This window comes from Myotis davidii, unplaced genomic scaffold (assembly GCF_000327345.1).
Source record: "Myotis davidii unplaced genomic scaffold, ASM32734v1 scaffold642, whole genome shotgun sequence".
In the NCBI taxonomy this organism is placed as follows: Eukaryota; Metazoa; Chordata; class Mammalia; order Chiroptera; family Vespertilionidae; genus Myotis; species Myotis davidii.
This window is the reverse complement of record NW_006293957.1, coordinates 419933-435111: the sequence shown is the minus strand read 5'-3', so window position 1 is coordinate 435111 and position 15179 is coordinate 419933. Positions and strand designations below refer to the sequence as shown.

The 15179-nt window shown below is 40.3% G+C and overlaps 1 protein-coding gene across 3 annotated transcripts in view; it reads left to right on the top strand.

The window, feature by feature from the left end:
- BMPR1A (bone morphogenetic protein receptor type 1A) overlaps window positions 1-15179 on the top strand; it is a 95930-nt gene that overhangs the window by 57876 nt on the left and 22875 nt on the right. For all 3 annotated transcript variants that reach the window (XM_006767906.2, XM_015566662.1, XM_015566663.1), the window contains 3 exons: window positions 6324-6426; window positions 7096-7192; window positions 7357-7456. In XM_006767906.2, coding sequence (XP_006767969.1) covers window positions 6324-6426; window positions 7096-7192; window positions 7357-7456 — 300 coding nt within the window. The remainder of the gene's footprint in view (window positions 1-6323; window positions 6427-7095; window positions 7193-7356; window positions 7457-15179) is intronic.

Below are 15179 nucleotides of genomic sequence, written 5' to 3'. Positions count from 1 at the left end.
GTCAGGGTGGGGGTCCCGCTTGGGTGCCTGGCCAACCTGGGTGAGGGGCTTGGGCCGTTTTCAGGCTGGCGGGTGACTGAAGCTCCCAACCTGTCCTTTTTTCCTTTTTTTAAAAGTTCTGGACCAGCTTTAGCTCTGAGGCTTGGCTCCAGCTATGCGACCTCCGCTGCTGAAAGCAGGTTTCTGAAGTTTGTTTACCTTCTGTATTTGAAACAGTGTTGTGATCCTGCTAGCTGAAGCCCGACGGACTAAAGCAGGTTTCTGGGGTTTTGTTTAGCTTCTGTATTTGTAACATAGTTCTTAGAGTTGCAGCTCAGAGGCCTGCAGAGGCAGGCAGGGAACGTTGGAGTCCTCCGTCACTGAAGCAAGCAAGCCTCATGTTCAGTTTAAGCTGCCTCGCTGCCAGCTGCCATCTTGGCTGGCAGTTAATTTGCATATCACCCTGATTAGCCAATGGGAAGGGTAGCACTCGTAAGCTAATTACTGTGTTTCTCTTTTATTAGATAGGATAGATTGCTGGGTGTGATTTGCTAATAGGATACTAGGAGCCCAGTGCACGAATTCATGCACCTTGAAAGGAACTGTGGGCCACGAGGCTGCGGTGGGCACAGGAGCGGGTCTTGGACCATCCATCGTGCCCCCGCCTGGCCCCTCCCACTGCAGCACCCAGTCCCCTGTCCGCCAACAGCCCTGCTCCACTGCCACTGCTCCCACATGCTGATGGCACCGGCCCTGCTTGTACCTCCTGACAGCGCAGAGCGATTGGGGCTGGTGGGTGCAAGCGGGGCTGGCGCCGTCAGTGGGTACGAGCAGCAGCTGCTGCCCCAATTGCCCCTCAGGAGCAGGGAGAGGTGGAGAAGCCCTCAGGGGCCATCAGGGCCGGCAGCAGGTGCAAGTGGTGCCAGCGCCAGCAGTGGATGCGAGCAGTGGCTCTTGCGCCAGCAGCAGGTGCAAGCAGCAGCTTCGGCACTGGCAGTGGGTGCAAGTGCGAGGTGGGATCGTAGCGCACAAGCACAAAGACTTTTCAGTAACCACCAGAGGCTCACCCTAATGCCAGCAACCAGCACCCCGCCTTGGTCTGGCGCCACCACTCACCTGCTCCACCATCCTACCACAGCCAACACCTGCCATGTTCCACGCTCTGCTGCCAACGCCCACCATGTTCCTCATGTGCCCCCCTGGTGGTCATTGCACATCATAGTAACTGGTTTTTGCACCATTAGGTCTGTTTGCATATTAGGGTTTTATATATATAGATTGGCCTGTAATTCTCTTTCTTTGTAGTGTCTTTATCTTGTTTTGGAATTAGGATAATGCTGGCCTCATAAAAAGAACTTAGAAGTGTTCCTTCCTCTTGCATTTTTGGAGTAGTTTAAGGAGTATAGATGTTAGTGCTTCTTTGAATGTTTGGTAAAACTCCCCTGTGAAGCCATCTGGACCCAGGCTTTTGTTTGCTGGGGGTTTTTTAATTACTGCTTCTATTTCATCAGTTGTTATTGGCCTGTTCAGGTTTTTTGATTTTTCCTGATTTAGTTTTGGGAGATTGTATTTTTTTTAGGTATTTGTCTATTTCTTAACATTGTCAAGCTTGTTGGCATATAGTTGTTCATAGTATTTTCTTACAATCCTTTGTATTTCTGTGGTGTTGGTGGTTACCTCTCTGGTTTCATTTTTGATGTTACTTTTTGGGTCTTCTCTCTTTGTTTTAACTGTTCATCAATCTTATTTATTCCTTTCAAAGAACTAGCTCTTGGTTTCACTGATTTTTTGTAATGTTTTTTTACTCTGTCATTTATTTCCGCTCTGATGTTTATTATTTCCTTCCTTCTACGTACTCTGGGCTTTTGTTGTTGTTCTCTTTATAGTTCTTTACGTTGTAGGGTTAAATAGTTTATTATTAATTTTTCTTGTGTATTTTTTTGAGGTAGGTCTGTGAACTTCCCTCTCAGGACTGCTTTTGCTATGTCCCAGAGATTTGGGGTTGTTGTGTGTTCATTTTCATTTGTTTTCAGGAAGTTTTTGATTTCTTTATTGATTTCATTAGTAACCCATTCACTGTTTAATAACATAATATTTAGCCTCCATGTGTTTGAAATTTTTTTTGGTGTTTTTACTGTAGTTGATTTCTAATTTCATTCCACTGTGATCTGAGAAGATATTAGATATGATTTCAATTTTCTTCAACTTATAGAAACTTGTTTTGTGTCCTAACATGTGGTCTGTCTTTGTGAATAACCCACGTGCACTTGAGAAGACTGTATATTCTGCAGCTTTGGGGTAAAATATTCTATAAATGTCAGTTAAATCCATCTGATCCAATGTGTCCTTTAGGGTCACTGTTTCCTTATTAATTTTTTGTCTGGAAGATCTACCCAATGAAGTCAGCAGGGTGTTAAAGTCCCCTACTATGACTGTATTGTTGGCAGTTTCTCCTTTAAAGTCCTCTAGAAGATTTTTTCTATATTTAGGTGCTCCTATATTGGGTACATATATGTTTACCAGGGTTATATCCTCTTGTCGCATCCATCCCTTTAGTATTATATAGTGACCTTTGTTGTCTCTTCAAATGGCCTTCATTTTGAAGTCTATTTTGTCAGATATGAGTATTACAACCCCAGCTTTTTTTTTTCTTTTCCATTTGCATGGAACATTTTTTTCCATCCCTTCACTCTCATCCTGTGTGAGTCTTTTGTTCTGAGGTGGGTCTCTTGTAGATAGCATATAGTTGGGTCATGTCTTAATATACATTTAGCTACTCTGTGCCTTTTGATTGGAGCATTTAATCCATTTACATTTAAGGTTATTATTAATAGGTACTTCTTTATTGCCATTTTAATTCTGTATGCCTAGCTTTCTCTCTCTTTCTCCTCATTACAGTAGTCCCTTTAGCATTTCTTATAATGTTGGCTTGGTGGTTATGAACTCCTTTAGCCTTTTGTTGTCTGGGAACCTCTTTATTTCACCATCTATTTTGAATGATAGCCTTGCTGGTTATAGTAATCTTGGTTTCAGATTCTTGGTTTCCATTACCTTGAGTACTTAATCCCATTCCCTTCTGGCTTGTAAAGTTTCTGATGAGAAACCATGTGTCAGCCTTATGGGAGCTCCTTTGTAGGTAATAGTTTGCTTTTCTCTTGCTGCCTTTAAGAGTCTCTGTCTTTAATTTTGGCAATGTAATTATGATATGTTTGTGCATGGGCCTGTTTGGGTTCTTCTTGCTTGTGTACTCTATACCTCCTGAATTTGTGCATCTTTTTCTTTCACCAGGTTAGGGAAGTTTTTTGCTATTATTTCTTCAAACACATTCTCTATACCTTACTCCTTTTCTGCCTCTTCTGGCATGCCTACTATGTGAATATTGTTAACGTTTTCTGTTGTACCATAGCTCCCTTAAGCTGTCGTCCTGTTTTGTAAATTGTTTTTTTTCTTTTTGATTATCTGATTGAGTGATTTTTTTCAACCCTGTCTTCTAATTCACTGATCCAATCCGCAGCTTCCCCTAATCTGCTGTGTATTCCTTCCGATGTGTTCTTTATTTGTACTATGTCATTCTTTATTTCTGTTTTCATAGTTATATCTTTTCTCATGCTGTTGAGCATCTCTACCATCATTATTCTGAACTGTATATCAGATAAATTTCTTACCTCCATTTGATTTATCTTTTCTTCTGTAGAATTCTCTTATTCTTTCATTTGGGGTTTGTTTCTTTGTCTCCTTATTTTGAGTGCCAGTCTCTATGCAGTCTCCACTTTCTGTCCTTGGTTATCAGGGTTCTCTCCAGCAGGTCTTCAGTTGATTATTCAGGAAGTTTTTCTGTATTATAGTTATAATTCCAGTTTGGTCCTGGGAGCGTGTCCTTGCAGCATCTACTTACTCTGCCGCCATTTTTCAAAATTGTGTTTCTATCTGTTGTTGTTTTTTAAATTGGTTTTCAGGTTCCAGATAATGTGTCCTCCTTTTGCATGTCTCTTTCCTGTTGCCTCCTCAGGGCTGCTATATTGATGAATTTGTTGAGTAAGAATGAACCTATAGGGAATTTTTATAAGAGTGTATTTGAGCCCAACAAATGACATGTTGGGAAACAAGATCTCAAATGCTCCGTGATGGTTACTTTCTTAGAGTAACATTGTAATATAGCTTTTTAAATGAGATAAGAAGAATGTGATTTTTATTTAACCTTTTGAGTTTATTTAATGATCTTTTTATCATAAAATTGATTCTCATAGAAAACACTGAGATCATTAAAAAACAACAAACAAACAGAAAACAAAACACATGAAAATTCCACCAAAACCTTGTAATTCTAAATTGGCTGAAATATTTTACAGATATGTAAGAATGATATTGTGGGTGTTAAGCCAACTCCCCAAACCAATCTGATTTATGTAGGCATTTTCGTTTTCCTGCTTAGTTTTATGTTAGCTATTCAGCACACTATACATGACCACGTAATTCTCTTCCTACATTCGAAGAATTGTTTCACTAGCCAAAAAAGAATTCCCTTAACAACTCAATCTAGTCAATTAATTGTCTCCTTTTTATGTCTTATTTTGTACTTTTCTGATAATTGGCTGCTCTTTGAATGTGACCAGATATAAAGCATAAATGTTTACAGTAAAATCTTGAAATTATATGATGGTTCTTCACATCATAAATTTGTTGTTTGTCCTTTGGTGGTGGTTGACTTTATTTTGACAGGCTGGGTGACCTGTGTCATAGGGGATTGCTCTCCACTATGTCACCACATGGCTTCTTGCCAGACTTCTTGTCCGTAGTGCCTTCCTAATGTGTGAGGGTATTTGTTAGTGGCTGAGTAACCCAGAGTGAAACCAAGTCATCGATTTTATCAGAATTTCATCCCTCAGTTCACATTTTCTCCTTACAGAAAATGAAAATTCTGCAAGATTCTTTTATATGTTATTGTCAACCCTCACCCAGAGATATTTTTTCCATTGATTTGTAGAGAGAGTGGAACGGAAGAGGGGAGAGAGAGAGAGAGAGAGAGAGAGAGAGAGAGAGAGAGAAACATCAATGTGAGAGACACATAGGTTGGTTGCTTCCCACACACACCACAGTGGGCCGGGGTTTGAGCCTGCAACCGAGTTATGAGAGTGAATCCCGTGACCCTTTAGTCTGAAGTCCAACGCTCTAACCAGTGAGCCAAACCATCTAGGACTCTGCAAGATTATTTTATTTATTTTTTAAAATATATTTTACTGATTTCAGGGAGGAAAGGAAAGGGAGAGAGAGATAGAAGGATCAATGATGAGAGAGAATAATTGATTGGCTGTATTCTGCACACCCTTCCCCCCAATGGGGATCGAGCCTGCAATCTGGGCATATGCCCTCACCGGAAATTGAACCATGACCTCCTGGTTCATAGGTCGACACTCAACCACTGAGCCACACCAGCCGGGCGTCTGCAAGATTCTTTTAAGTAGAAGCAATACACTTCCTGATAGGGACAATAAGTATAGGAACATACAAAAAGCTTTTAGTTTTTTTTTCTATCCATTAAAGTGTAAATGAACATACTAGGGCTCCAGCATATATTATTAAAATGATAAATTTTATTAAAGACAAATACATTTATGTAAATTTCTTGAAAACTCAGCTATTCAGAAGTTCTCTCCCTTTTTTTTTTAAATCATCACTAGAAGATATTTTTCCATTGCTTTTCAGAGAGTGGAAGGGGGAGAGGAAGGGGGGGAAAGAGAAAGAGACAGAGATGGAGACATCGATGTGAGAGAGACACATCAACTGGTTGCCTCCTGCATTCGCCCCATTTGGGCAGGAAGTGAACCTGAAACCCAGGTATATGCCCTTGACCGGGAATTGAACCCGCAACCCTGAGCCATACCAGTCAGGGCAAAAGTTCTCCCTTTTTTATGTTCAGTAAAATGTGCCTCTTATTGTTGTGTACAGTATGTGAACGTTGGAAAATTTTATGGGTTAAAAAAAGTTATTTTAAAGTATATTTTAAAAAATTATGGTTTATCAAATTTTACAGATCAGCTGTCTGTACTCACAGCACTGTATTAGCAAAGAGAAGTTCCATAATGATTCCTATGTGGAGCACTTGTTTAAAAAGTGCACCTTTTCTACTTGACATAGGGCTCTTATTGGACCTTTAGGTTTTAGTTCAGATGCGATAACTTTCATTTGCCTTAAAGCCCTTGTGGTTTGCCAATAAATCCCAACAAGGTACTCAAGGCTGTCGGTAGCTGGTCACATTCAAGCACATATTCATTAGTACTTGCTGATACTAAGTTATGTTTTGGGGTTTTTTTCTGTTTCTTAGAGGGTTTTTTTTTTTTTTCCAGAACTAATGGGCATTGCTTTGCCATCATAGAAGAAGATGACCAGGGAGAAACCACATTAGCTTCAGGATGTATGAAATATGAAGGATCTGATTTTCAATGCAAGGTAAGATCTCATTTGGGGCCCGTGAAATAAAGAAGGGAGGGGCCCATAGAAAGTACCAGCTCCCTCAGAGAGGTGCCGTCTGCACAGTGCTTTATGTTCTTTAAGCAGATGTATTTGGGAAGCTTAGCTCTTGCTGCAAGTGACATGATTGTGGTAATTGAGGTTCCCAAGAACTTAAAGTTTTAAATCATCCTCTTTCTAAATGAGGCTGCAAAAAAATGACACTGTCACACTTATTTGTGGATTAAAAAATTGAAAAGACTGTAAGGTGATGGGCACTAACCTTTGTATCACTCTGAGACAACTTAGAAACGGTAAGTCCTAGTGAGGAGATCTCAGTGGAGTATTTTAACAGCAGCAGCGAGGGGGCCAATTAATGATTCTCTCTCATCATTGATATTTCTATCTCTTTCTCCCTCTTCTTTCCTCTCCGAAATAAAAAAAAATATATTTTAAAAATAAAAATAAAAACCATTTTACAGTCTTCACTACTATAAACTATTTCAGCACAAATTCTAATTTTTAACGATTTTTTTTTTTTTGCACTTAAAATGTTCAGGTGCTTTTCACTCACTGAATTAGAAGTTATACTTTAATGAATATTTAATATTTTTCATTCTCAACTTAGTATATCATATTATTTCTAATTTATCATTATTCTTCCTCTAGGACTCACCAAAAGCCCAGCTTCGCCGGACAATAGAATGTTGTCGGACCAATTTATGTAACCAGTATTTACAACCTACACTGCCCCCTGTTGTTATAGGTAAGTTAGTAAAGAAAAGCAGGATTATAATTTTCAGTAAAATATTTTCTCTGCTTTTAACAATATGCAAATTTTCTAGAATTTAACACTACAAGTGATTTTTTCTTTTAATAAGATGTGAGAAAAAGACAATGTGTTTATTCATTGTTTGCTTTCACTGGCAGGTCCATTTCTGGATGGCAGCATTCGATGGCTGGTGGTGCTCATTTCTATGGCTATCTGCATAATTGCTATGATCATCTTCTCCAGCTGCTTTTGTTACAAGTAAGATGATAATTATTTTGATGCAAAATATTTTGTTGAATAGTAGGTATAAATAGTTGTTCTTAAAGCCAGTGGGCAGAAATCGTCAATTGCTAACTGTAATTTAGAAGCCATTCCTTGTCTTCTCTGTTTGTCTCCTTAAATTAACTGTATTATACTTTTCTTTTTTGTCGTTGTTAATCCTTACCAGAGGGCTTTCCAGAGAGAGTGGAAGGGAGAGAGGAGAGACAGAGAGAGAGAAACATCAATGTGAGAAACATCAAACATCGATTGGTTGCCTCCAGCACACGCTCCGAATGAGGCCAGGGATCGAGCCCACAACCAAGGTAAGTGCCCTTGACCTGAATTGAACCCGAGACCCTCAGTCCGTGCACGGGCCAGTGCTGTATCCACTGAGCCAGAGCACTTTTTTTAAGGTAAAAGAGGATCTCACTACCAATCATTTAATTAGACATAACTTTATACTTGTTATGTTCATGAGTAGTTATGATTTTCTTATTTATGGAATATTCAACTTTTTTGTATCTGAATGTTTAAACCCAGTTCCACAAAACCAGTGATATTATTATTCTTTAGTTATTTGGGCTTAAGAATTGTTTTACTCAGTCATGATTTCAGAAGAAATTGCTAAAAGAGAAGAGTAATAACAGGAAGGCATGAACTTCAACAATGAAACATTATCTTACTGACATATAAATTCAGAGGGATTAGTGGAACAGGTTATTAAAACCATAAATAGATACAACTATATAAGGAAACTTAGTATAAAGGCAACATTTCGGATCGTTAAGGAAAAGATGGATTAATAAGTACACTTGGGAGTAGGTAGCTATATTAGGGGGAAAGTGAAGTTGAATCAATTCCCTACATGGAAATAAATTTTAATTAGATTGGAGCTAGATATATACAAATGAAATGATTAAAGTAAGAGGACAAACCATGGAGGAATTTTAAAAAATAATCTCAGAGGTTGAAGACCTTTGTGAGTCTGACACAAAATGTAGAAACAAACAATAAAATCATTAGGCCATGGCAGGGGAGCTCAGTTGGTTAGAGCATCGTCCAGTCTCAATACACCAAGGTTGGGGGCACATACAAAAATCAACCAATGAATGCACAAATAAGTGGAACAACAAATCGATGTCTCTCTCTCTCTCCCTTCCTCTCCCCCCCTCCCTTGCCCTTCCCTTCTCTGTAATATCAGTAAATTAAAAAAAAATTTAAGCCCTTAAAATTAAAAAAGAAAATATTGATGGTGTCAACTACCCAAAAATAGAACTTTATTATGTGGCAAAAATCACCATAAACGATCAGAAGATGACTATTAGTGAAAAACATTGGCAGCTCATATTTCAAAGAATGGATTTCTCAAATATAAAGAACTTCTGTAAGTCAAAAAGAAAAAACATCTAGCAAGTCCTTGGGAAAATAGGCCACAAAGATGAACATATGATTTATCCAAAAAGAAATACATGTGGCTCTTAAAATTAAAAGATGACTGAAGAATGCCCATAATATGAAAAATATAAATTAAAATCATACTGAGATTGTTTTTCACCTATTATACTGGCAAGGATTTAAACATTTGCTGGTTGGTCTTTGAGGTAAGAGGCAGCTTGGGCCTACTACTTACTTACTTTTGCTCCCCGACCCAACAGCAATAGCTTTTAACTTCTTTGTCCAACTAGTACAAGGAGCACGGAAGTAACAGCAAAATCTTTGGGACCTATGAAACATGTGGATGAATAGTGACTGCAGACATAAAATATTATAATCCCAAGCTAGAAATTGATAGCCAGGAAGCAGCCAGTTTATACTGTAGAATTCCCCAAGAAGCTCAGGAATTGGTAGTCCCAATTACCTGGAAGTGAAGCAGAGTGGCAGTAAAACCAAGAAAATTACTTAAAAGTTATTTTAGAAAGTCAGAGGCTGTGCTGGCTATCTAATACTGCATGAAGAAATCACTCCTAGCCCTAGCTGATAGTAGATAGAGCATCAAACCATGGGCTGAAGAGTCCTGGGTTCATTTCTGGTTAAGGCATACATATAACCTCCGTTGCAGACTCAATCCCGGCCCTGGTTGGGGTGTGTGCAGGAGGCAACCAGTGGATGTCTCTCTCTCACATCGATGTTTTTCTGTCTGTCTGTCTCTCAGTCTCTCCCCCTCCCTTCCACTCTCTAAGAATCAATGGAAAAATATCCTCCCATGAGGATCAACAACAAAAGCAATCACTCCTAAACTTGTTGGCTCAAAACAGCAGTTATTATCCCTCACTGTTTCTGTGGGTCAGGAATTGAGTGACTTGTCTGGTTGGTTCAGGATCCCACCTGAAGGCTGGGCTGGAGCTGGTAGAGCCCCTCCCAAGGTAGCTCACCTCCAAGGCACAGAAGTTGGCAGGCGACCTTGTTCCTCTCTGGGAGCCTCTGCATAGAACTGCATGAGTCCTCGCAGCTGCCTCAGAGGCCTGCCTCTCTGCAGAGGGATGACCCGAGACCATGGAGGAAGCCAGGGCTGTTCATGACACAGACCAGCGATTTTCCACGAGGCACCGCAAGAATGTTTAAAACGCAGTACGTGACCATTTAGTCAGGCAAGGACCTCTTTCCTCTTAAGTTGTCAAATTGGAAATTGACAGCAGCCAACACAACAATAGCCATTTGGTGTGAATGAATCAGATTTATTGTTCCGAGCCACCCGGCAAAATGATGAAGAAATGACAAAGAGAATAAGCTGGGTCTAGGTGGATCTTCGTGTGCCTGGCTGAGGCCACAGAGAGAGATCCAGAGGCAAGCTGAGCCTTTATTTTATAGCCAGAGGTAAACAAGGTAGTGGTCACCATAGTTACAGTGTTCTTGTAAGTTTCACGTGTTTTGGCAGCCCATTAGCTTCCCAGATAAGATCTAGGGAGCCTTATAAGGTCAAGCCTAATTATGCTAAGAGGACTGTGCCCTCTAAACTGAGACTTGTTTGTGGCTTTGCTAACAGGTCGGTCAAAGGCTTAACCCTATTGCCACGCCCTACAACTTATATCAAATTTTTTTTCAGATCAGCAAAAAATGTAACATTTTTTGTTGTGCCACAGAATTTTAGTAATTAGTTTATGCACCATGAGATGGAAATCGCTGGTCTTAACGCAGAAGTCCTTCCTCACTTCTGCCATGTCCTGCTGGTCCCTGGGCCAGGCCTATACACTATGGAGGGAGGTCAGTATGGCATGCATCCGGGTGAGGATCTTCACAGGCCTCAGACATCGAGCTCCCTGCTCCTGTTCTGAATAACTCGTGACTTCCCTATCATCTCCCCAGCAGAAGGCTGGAAGTGTATTCTCCGAAAGAACAAAAGTAAGGTTCTCAACTGTGGAACCCTGCTATGGAGGGTGAGGTATTATAGTGAAAACGCGGAGGTCACGTGAACATTTTGTACTGAGTAGTGGGCCCTCAACCTTCCCAGAACCCCATCACCAGGCTTGTACCCACAAGACAACAGATGGGAAGATTCTTCTCAGGGAAATCCATGTAGCCCAGGAGAAAACCTAGCCATGCTGACATGAGCGTCCCATGAAGTGGCCCGGGCAGATGACCGTCCAGGGAGGCCTGTGGTCAGTGAGGCCCTCACACTAAGCTGCCCGTTGGGCAGTGAAGGACTTTGGTCCCTGAGAAGCAGGGAACAAGCGAGGTGAGTGATGGTTGCCTGGCATCCGGCATGAGAACTTTGGCTGTAGGACACAGGAGAAGCCTTAGCAGCCCTGCAGTCTGGATGGAAGGATAGTGGAGAGGTGGGTAGCACAGCTTGGAGCTCACAGCACAGAGCTGAGAGAAGAGCCTTGCAGAGAGGCTGGAGACCCGCAGAAGGTTCCTGTCAAGTATGCAGCCGAGTCTTGACCAGCGAGTACGGATGAGGAAACGATGCAAAGCTGGGAATCGGGTCTGTCAGGCACTGGTTCGAGTCCTGAGAGGGTCTGGCCTCAGTATTGGGGAGTAAGTAGACCTACACTGAATGTGGCTCTGGTCCTACCTCAGAAACAAGACCCCAAAGGATCGGGCCTTTTTCAGGTAGCTGCGTTCTCAAATGAAGCTCAAGAGCATGTGCACAGTTACAGAAATGGCCAACACCCACAAGTAAAACCCAGTATCTACTACTCAGTCAAAGATGGCCAGGCATGCAGAAAGCGGGGAGTACAACCTAGAATGAGAGGACATGAGCAGTCAGTACCACTGACCCAAAGTTTAGGATTAGCAGACAAGGGCATTAAAACAGTTATTATAATTATATTTAGAGACATAAAAGATATTTAAAAGGATCCAACTCAAACTTTAGGAAATGAACTCTATTATAGTACCTGAGATGAATTGTATACTGGGGGAGATTAATGGCAATGAGCATGAAGACAACAATAGAAATTAACAAACATTTAAAAAGAACTCCAGCCCTGACCTGTGTGGCTCAGTGGATAGAGCCTTGGCCCACAGACAGAAGGGTCCCGGGATCGATTCCAATCAAAGACACGTACCTCAGTTGCAGGCTCAATCCCTGGCCTTGGTCAGGATATGTGCGGAAGACAACCAATCCATGTGTGTCTCACATCGATGTTTCTCTGTGTGTTTGTCCCCCTCCCTTATACTCTCTCTAAAAATGAATGGAAAAATATTATTGGGTGAGGATTAACAACAACAACAACAAAAAAAAAAAACTTAAAAAACTAAGCACTATTGAGCTGTGGCACTTCAAACCAGCGTGTGTGTGTGTGTGTGTGTGTGTGTGTGTGTGTGCGCACGCACAACACACACACACACACACACACACACTGTTCCTTTAGGTTCCCTTTATAGTTTTAAACTATTACAGAGAATCTAATGACTGCTCTGTGTGTTTAACTTTTGAATTTTATGTACTAGATTTATTTACTTGAAGACCAATTATTGAGTAGAGATTAGTAATTTAATGAATCATTTACATTTAGCTCAATTTTAACAAGACAAATTTCTATCTATAGCAAGCCATAAAAGATTAAAGTTAAAGAGGGGTATATATTACTACATGTTGAGATTACTCGTTTATATATTTCATTAATATTTTCACTTTTTTTCTGATGACTCTTGTTCCAATCCAGAAAAATTTGCAAATTTATTCTTCTTGAATCTGACTTACATTCATGATAATATAGTCCTCAAAATCAGTACCTTTTCCAGAACCTCCTCTCTAGCTGTCACCTCCTTTCATTCTGGAGTAGCTCTCATTTCTGTTCTATCTGGCAGCTCTTCGTACTTTCCTCTGACGTAGAATTCCTATCATTTTTTGTAAGCAATTTCTTTTACCTTAAAAAACTGGGTGGAGCCCATGATCCACACCTAAAGCATTTACTACGTCCACCTAACATTTTTTCATTTGCTTACTTGTATTATAATCATTTGCCTAAAGTCGGCCTTTCCCATTGTACAGGTACCTCAGTGATAGCAGAGGTTAACTTGTTCATTGACAGTGATGATGGCTAGCTGATAAATGACCACTTTTCTGTTTAAGTATTAAGAATGAACGTAGTGGCCCTGGCCTCTGTGGCTCATTTGAAGTGATAATAAATACTTGAAGTGGTTGAGTGTCGACCCATGCACCCAGATGTCGCCAGTTCACTTCCCAATCATGGCACATGCCCTGGTTGCAGGCTCGATTTCCAATGTGGGGTGTGCAGGAAGCAGCCAGTCAATGATTCTCTCTCATCTTTGATGTTTCTATCTCTCTGCCTCTCCCTTCCTCTCTCAAATCAATAAAAATATATTTAAAAAATAATAATGAACATGATGAATTGGTGTGTCTCTATCTTTGGCACACAGTAGATACTCATTAAGCTTTGTTGATGATCATCAACCTCCCCTTGACCCAGAATGTGTGCTTAGCAGCAGTATCACAGATTAATTTATCAAATACAAAGTCCACTTCCAGCTTTATAATAGGCCCAACATGCTCACTGCCATTAGAGGATATCTCAGTCCCACTCAGTTCAGTATGAAAAATGCATTATTTTGAAACTAAAGTAATTGCAAAAAATATTTCTAAGTAATGTTCCATATAATAAAAAGGATGATAAACATTTATTGTGTACCTAAAAAAGAAGCTGCAAATCAGCTTTAAAGTGATAAAAATTAAGAAAAAAGACCTTTATATTCATGTTCATTTTTATCATTTTCATCACCCTCCATGTATTTGTTTAGTTCTAAGTTTTAGGTCCAAGTTTTTATTTGGTGTACTCCTTCTGTCTGAAGAACTTCCTCTTAATTTCTTGCATGTAGGTCTACTGGCCACTGGAATTCCTTATCTTCTGGTTTACATGGTTTCTTCTAAGGTTTTTTCCTTCTCTTTGGTTTTAAACAATTTGACTACAGTATATTAACCCCTTCCCCGGCAGAAACGTGTATACTCGTTTTCACAAAATGTTCTTTTTCAGTCGTCGACGAGTATACTAAGAAAATATGGTAAAAAAAATATGGTTTATAGGAAGACGAGTTACAAACTGTTTTCATAACCAGCATCAAAAATACTATATAGAACCAAAATAAAAAAATTAGTCTGGAAAAGAAACGTTTTTAACAAAAAAATTGTTGGGGAAGGGGTTAAGGATATGTGTGTTTCTTTTTTGGTATTTACTCTCATTTGAGACTCACTGAGCTTATTGAATGTATGACTTAATGTCTTTCATTATTTTGCAAAATTGCTATCTATTATCACTTCAAATACTTGTTCCTTTAGCTGTCTCTTCTTTTGAGACTCTGGTTACACATATTTTAGATTACTTGATATCCCACAGCTCTTTTATTCTGTATTGAGTTTTTCTCATTCTTATTCCTCCTTGGGGTTTTTTTATTTCAGGTAATTCCTGTTCTGTTTTCAGGTTAGCTAGTTTTTATTTTCCTCAACTGTGTCCATTCTCTGACGAGTCTGTCACAGGAATTCATCTTTGACATTACGTTTTATTTCTAGCCATTCCATTTGACTCTCCCCATTTTTCTGCTGAAAATTCCCATCTTTTGAAAAGGCTTGGCCCCTTTTTCTGCTAGGTGCTTTGCCATTTTAATTGTGGTTATTTTAAGGAACCTGTTCAACTTGAGTCATCTCAGGCTGGTCCTGTTTATTGATGGCCTTGCCTCCCGACAGTGGTCTGCTTTTCCTTGCTTCATAACTTTTGATTGAATGTTGTACATCATGTTTAGAATAATAGACTGAGATTTAAAATACACACACACCTAAAAACGGGCATGCCTCTCCTCTTGACATGAGTGTTTTGGGTTGTGAGTCAGTTGGTTAGGAGGTGAATAGGCCTTGGGCTTTGTCTAATGTTTGGGCCTGTGCCTTCAGTGCATCACAGGTTTCACACGCCCTTGGGGCAGACGGTCTGATGTTATGTTCTGCTTGGGGCCGGGGTTTGGGTGCAGGGGCTTTTCTCTGTTTCCGCTAACCCACTCTGCCTTTGCTGTACACCTGCCCACAGCAAGGCTCTCTTTCATCCTTTAGCTCTCTCTCAGAGTCGCCTGCTGTTCCTCATGGTGTGGGGCACGGGTGGAAAGGGGCGGAGGGAATGCCTGGTCCTCAGGGCAGGCTTCTGTGTTGCTAGACCTTAAGGAGATGTCCTTAGAGTTCTGACCTTTCCTCAGCATCAGTGGCTCTTTGTCTGGTGGGAGCAGGGAAATGTATCCTACACATTTCCTAGAGGCAGCAGGGTTTTCTACTCTT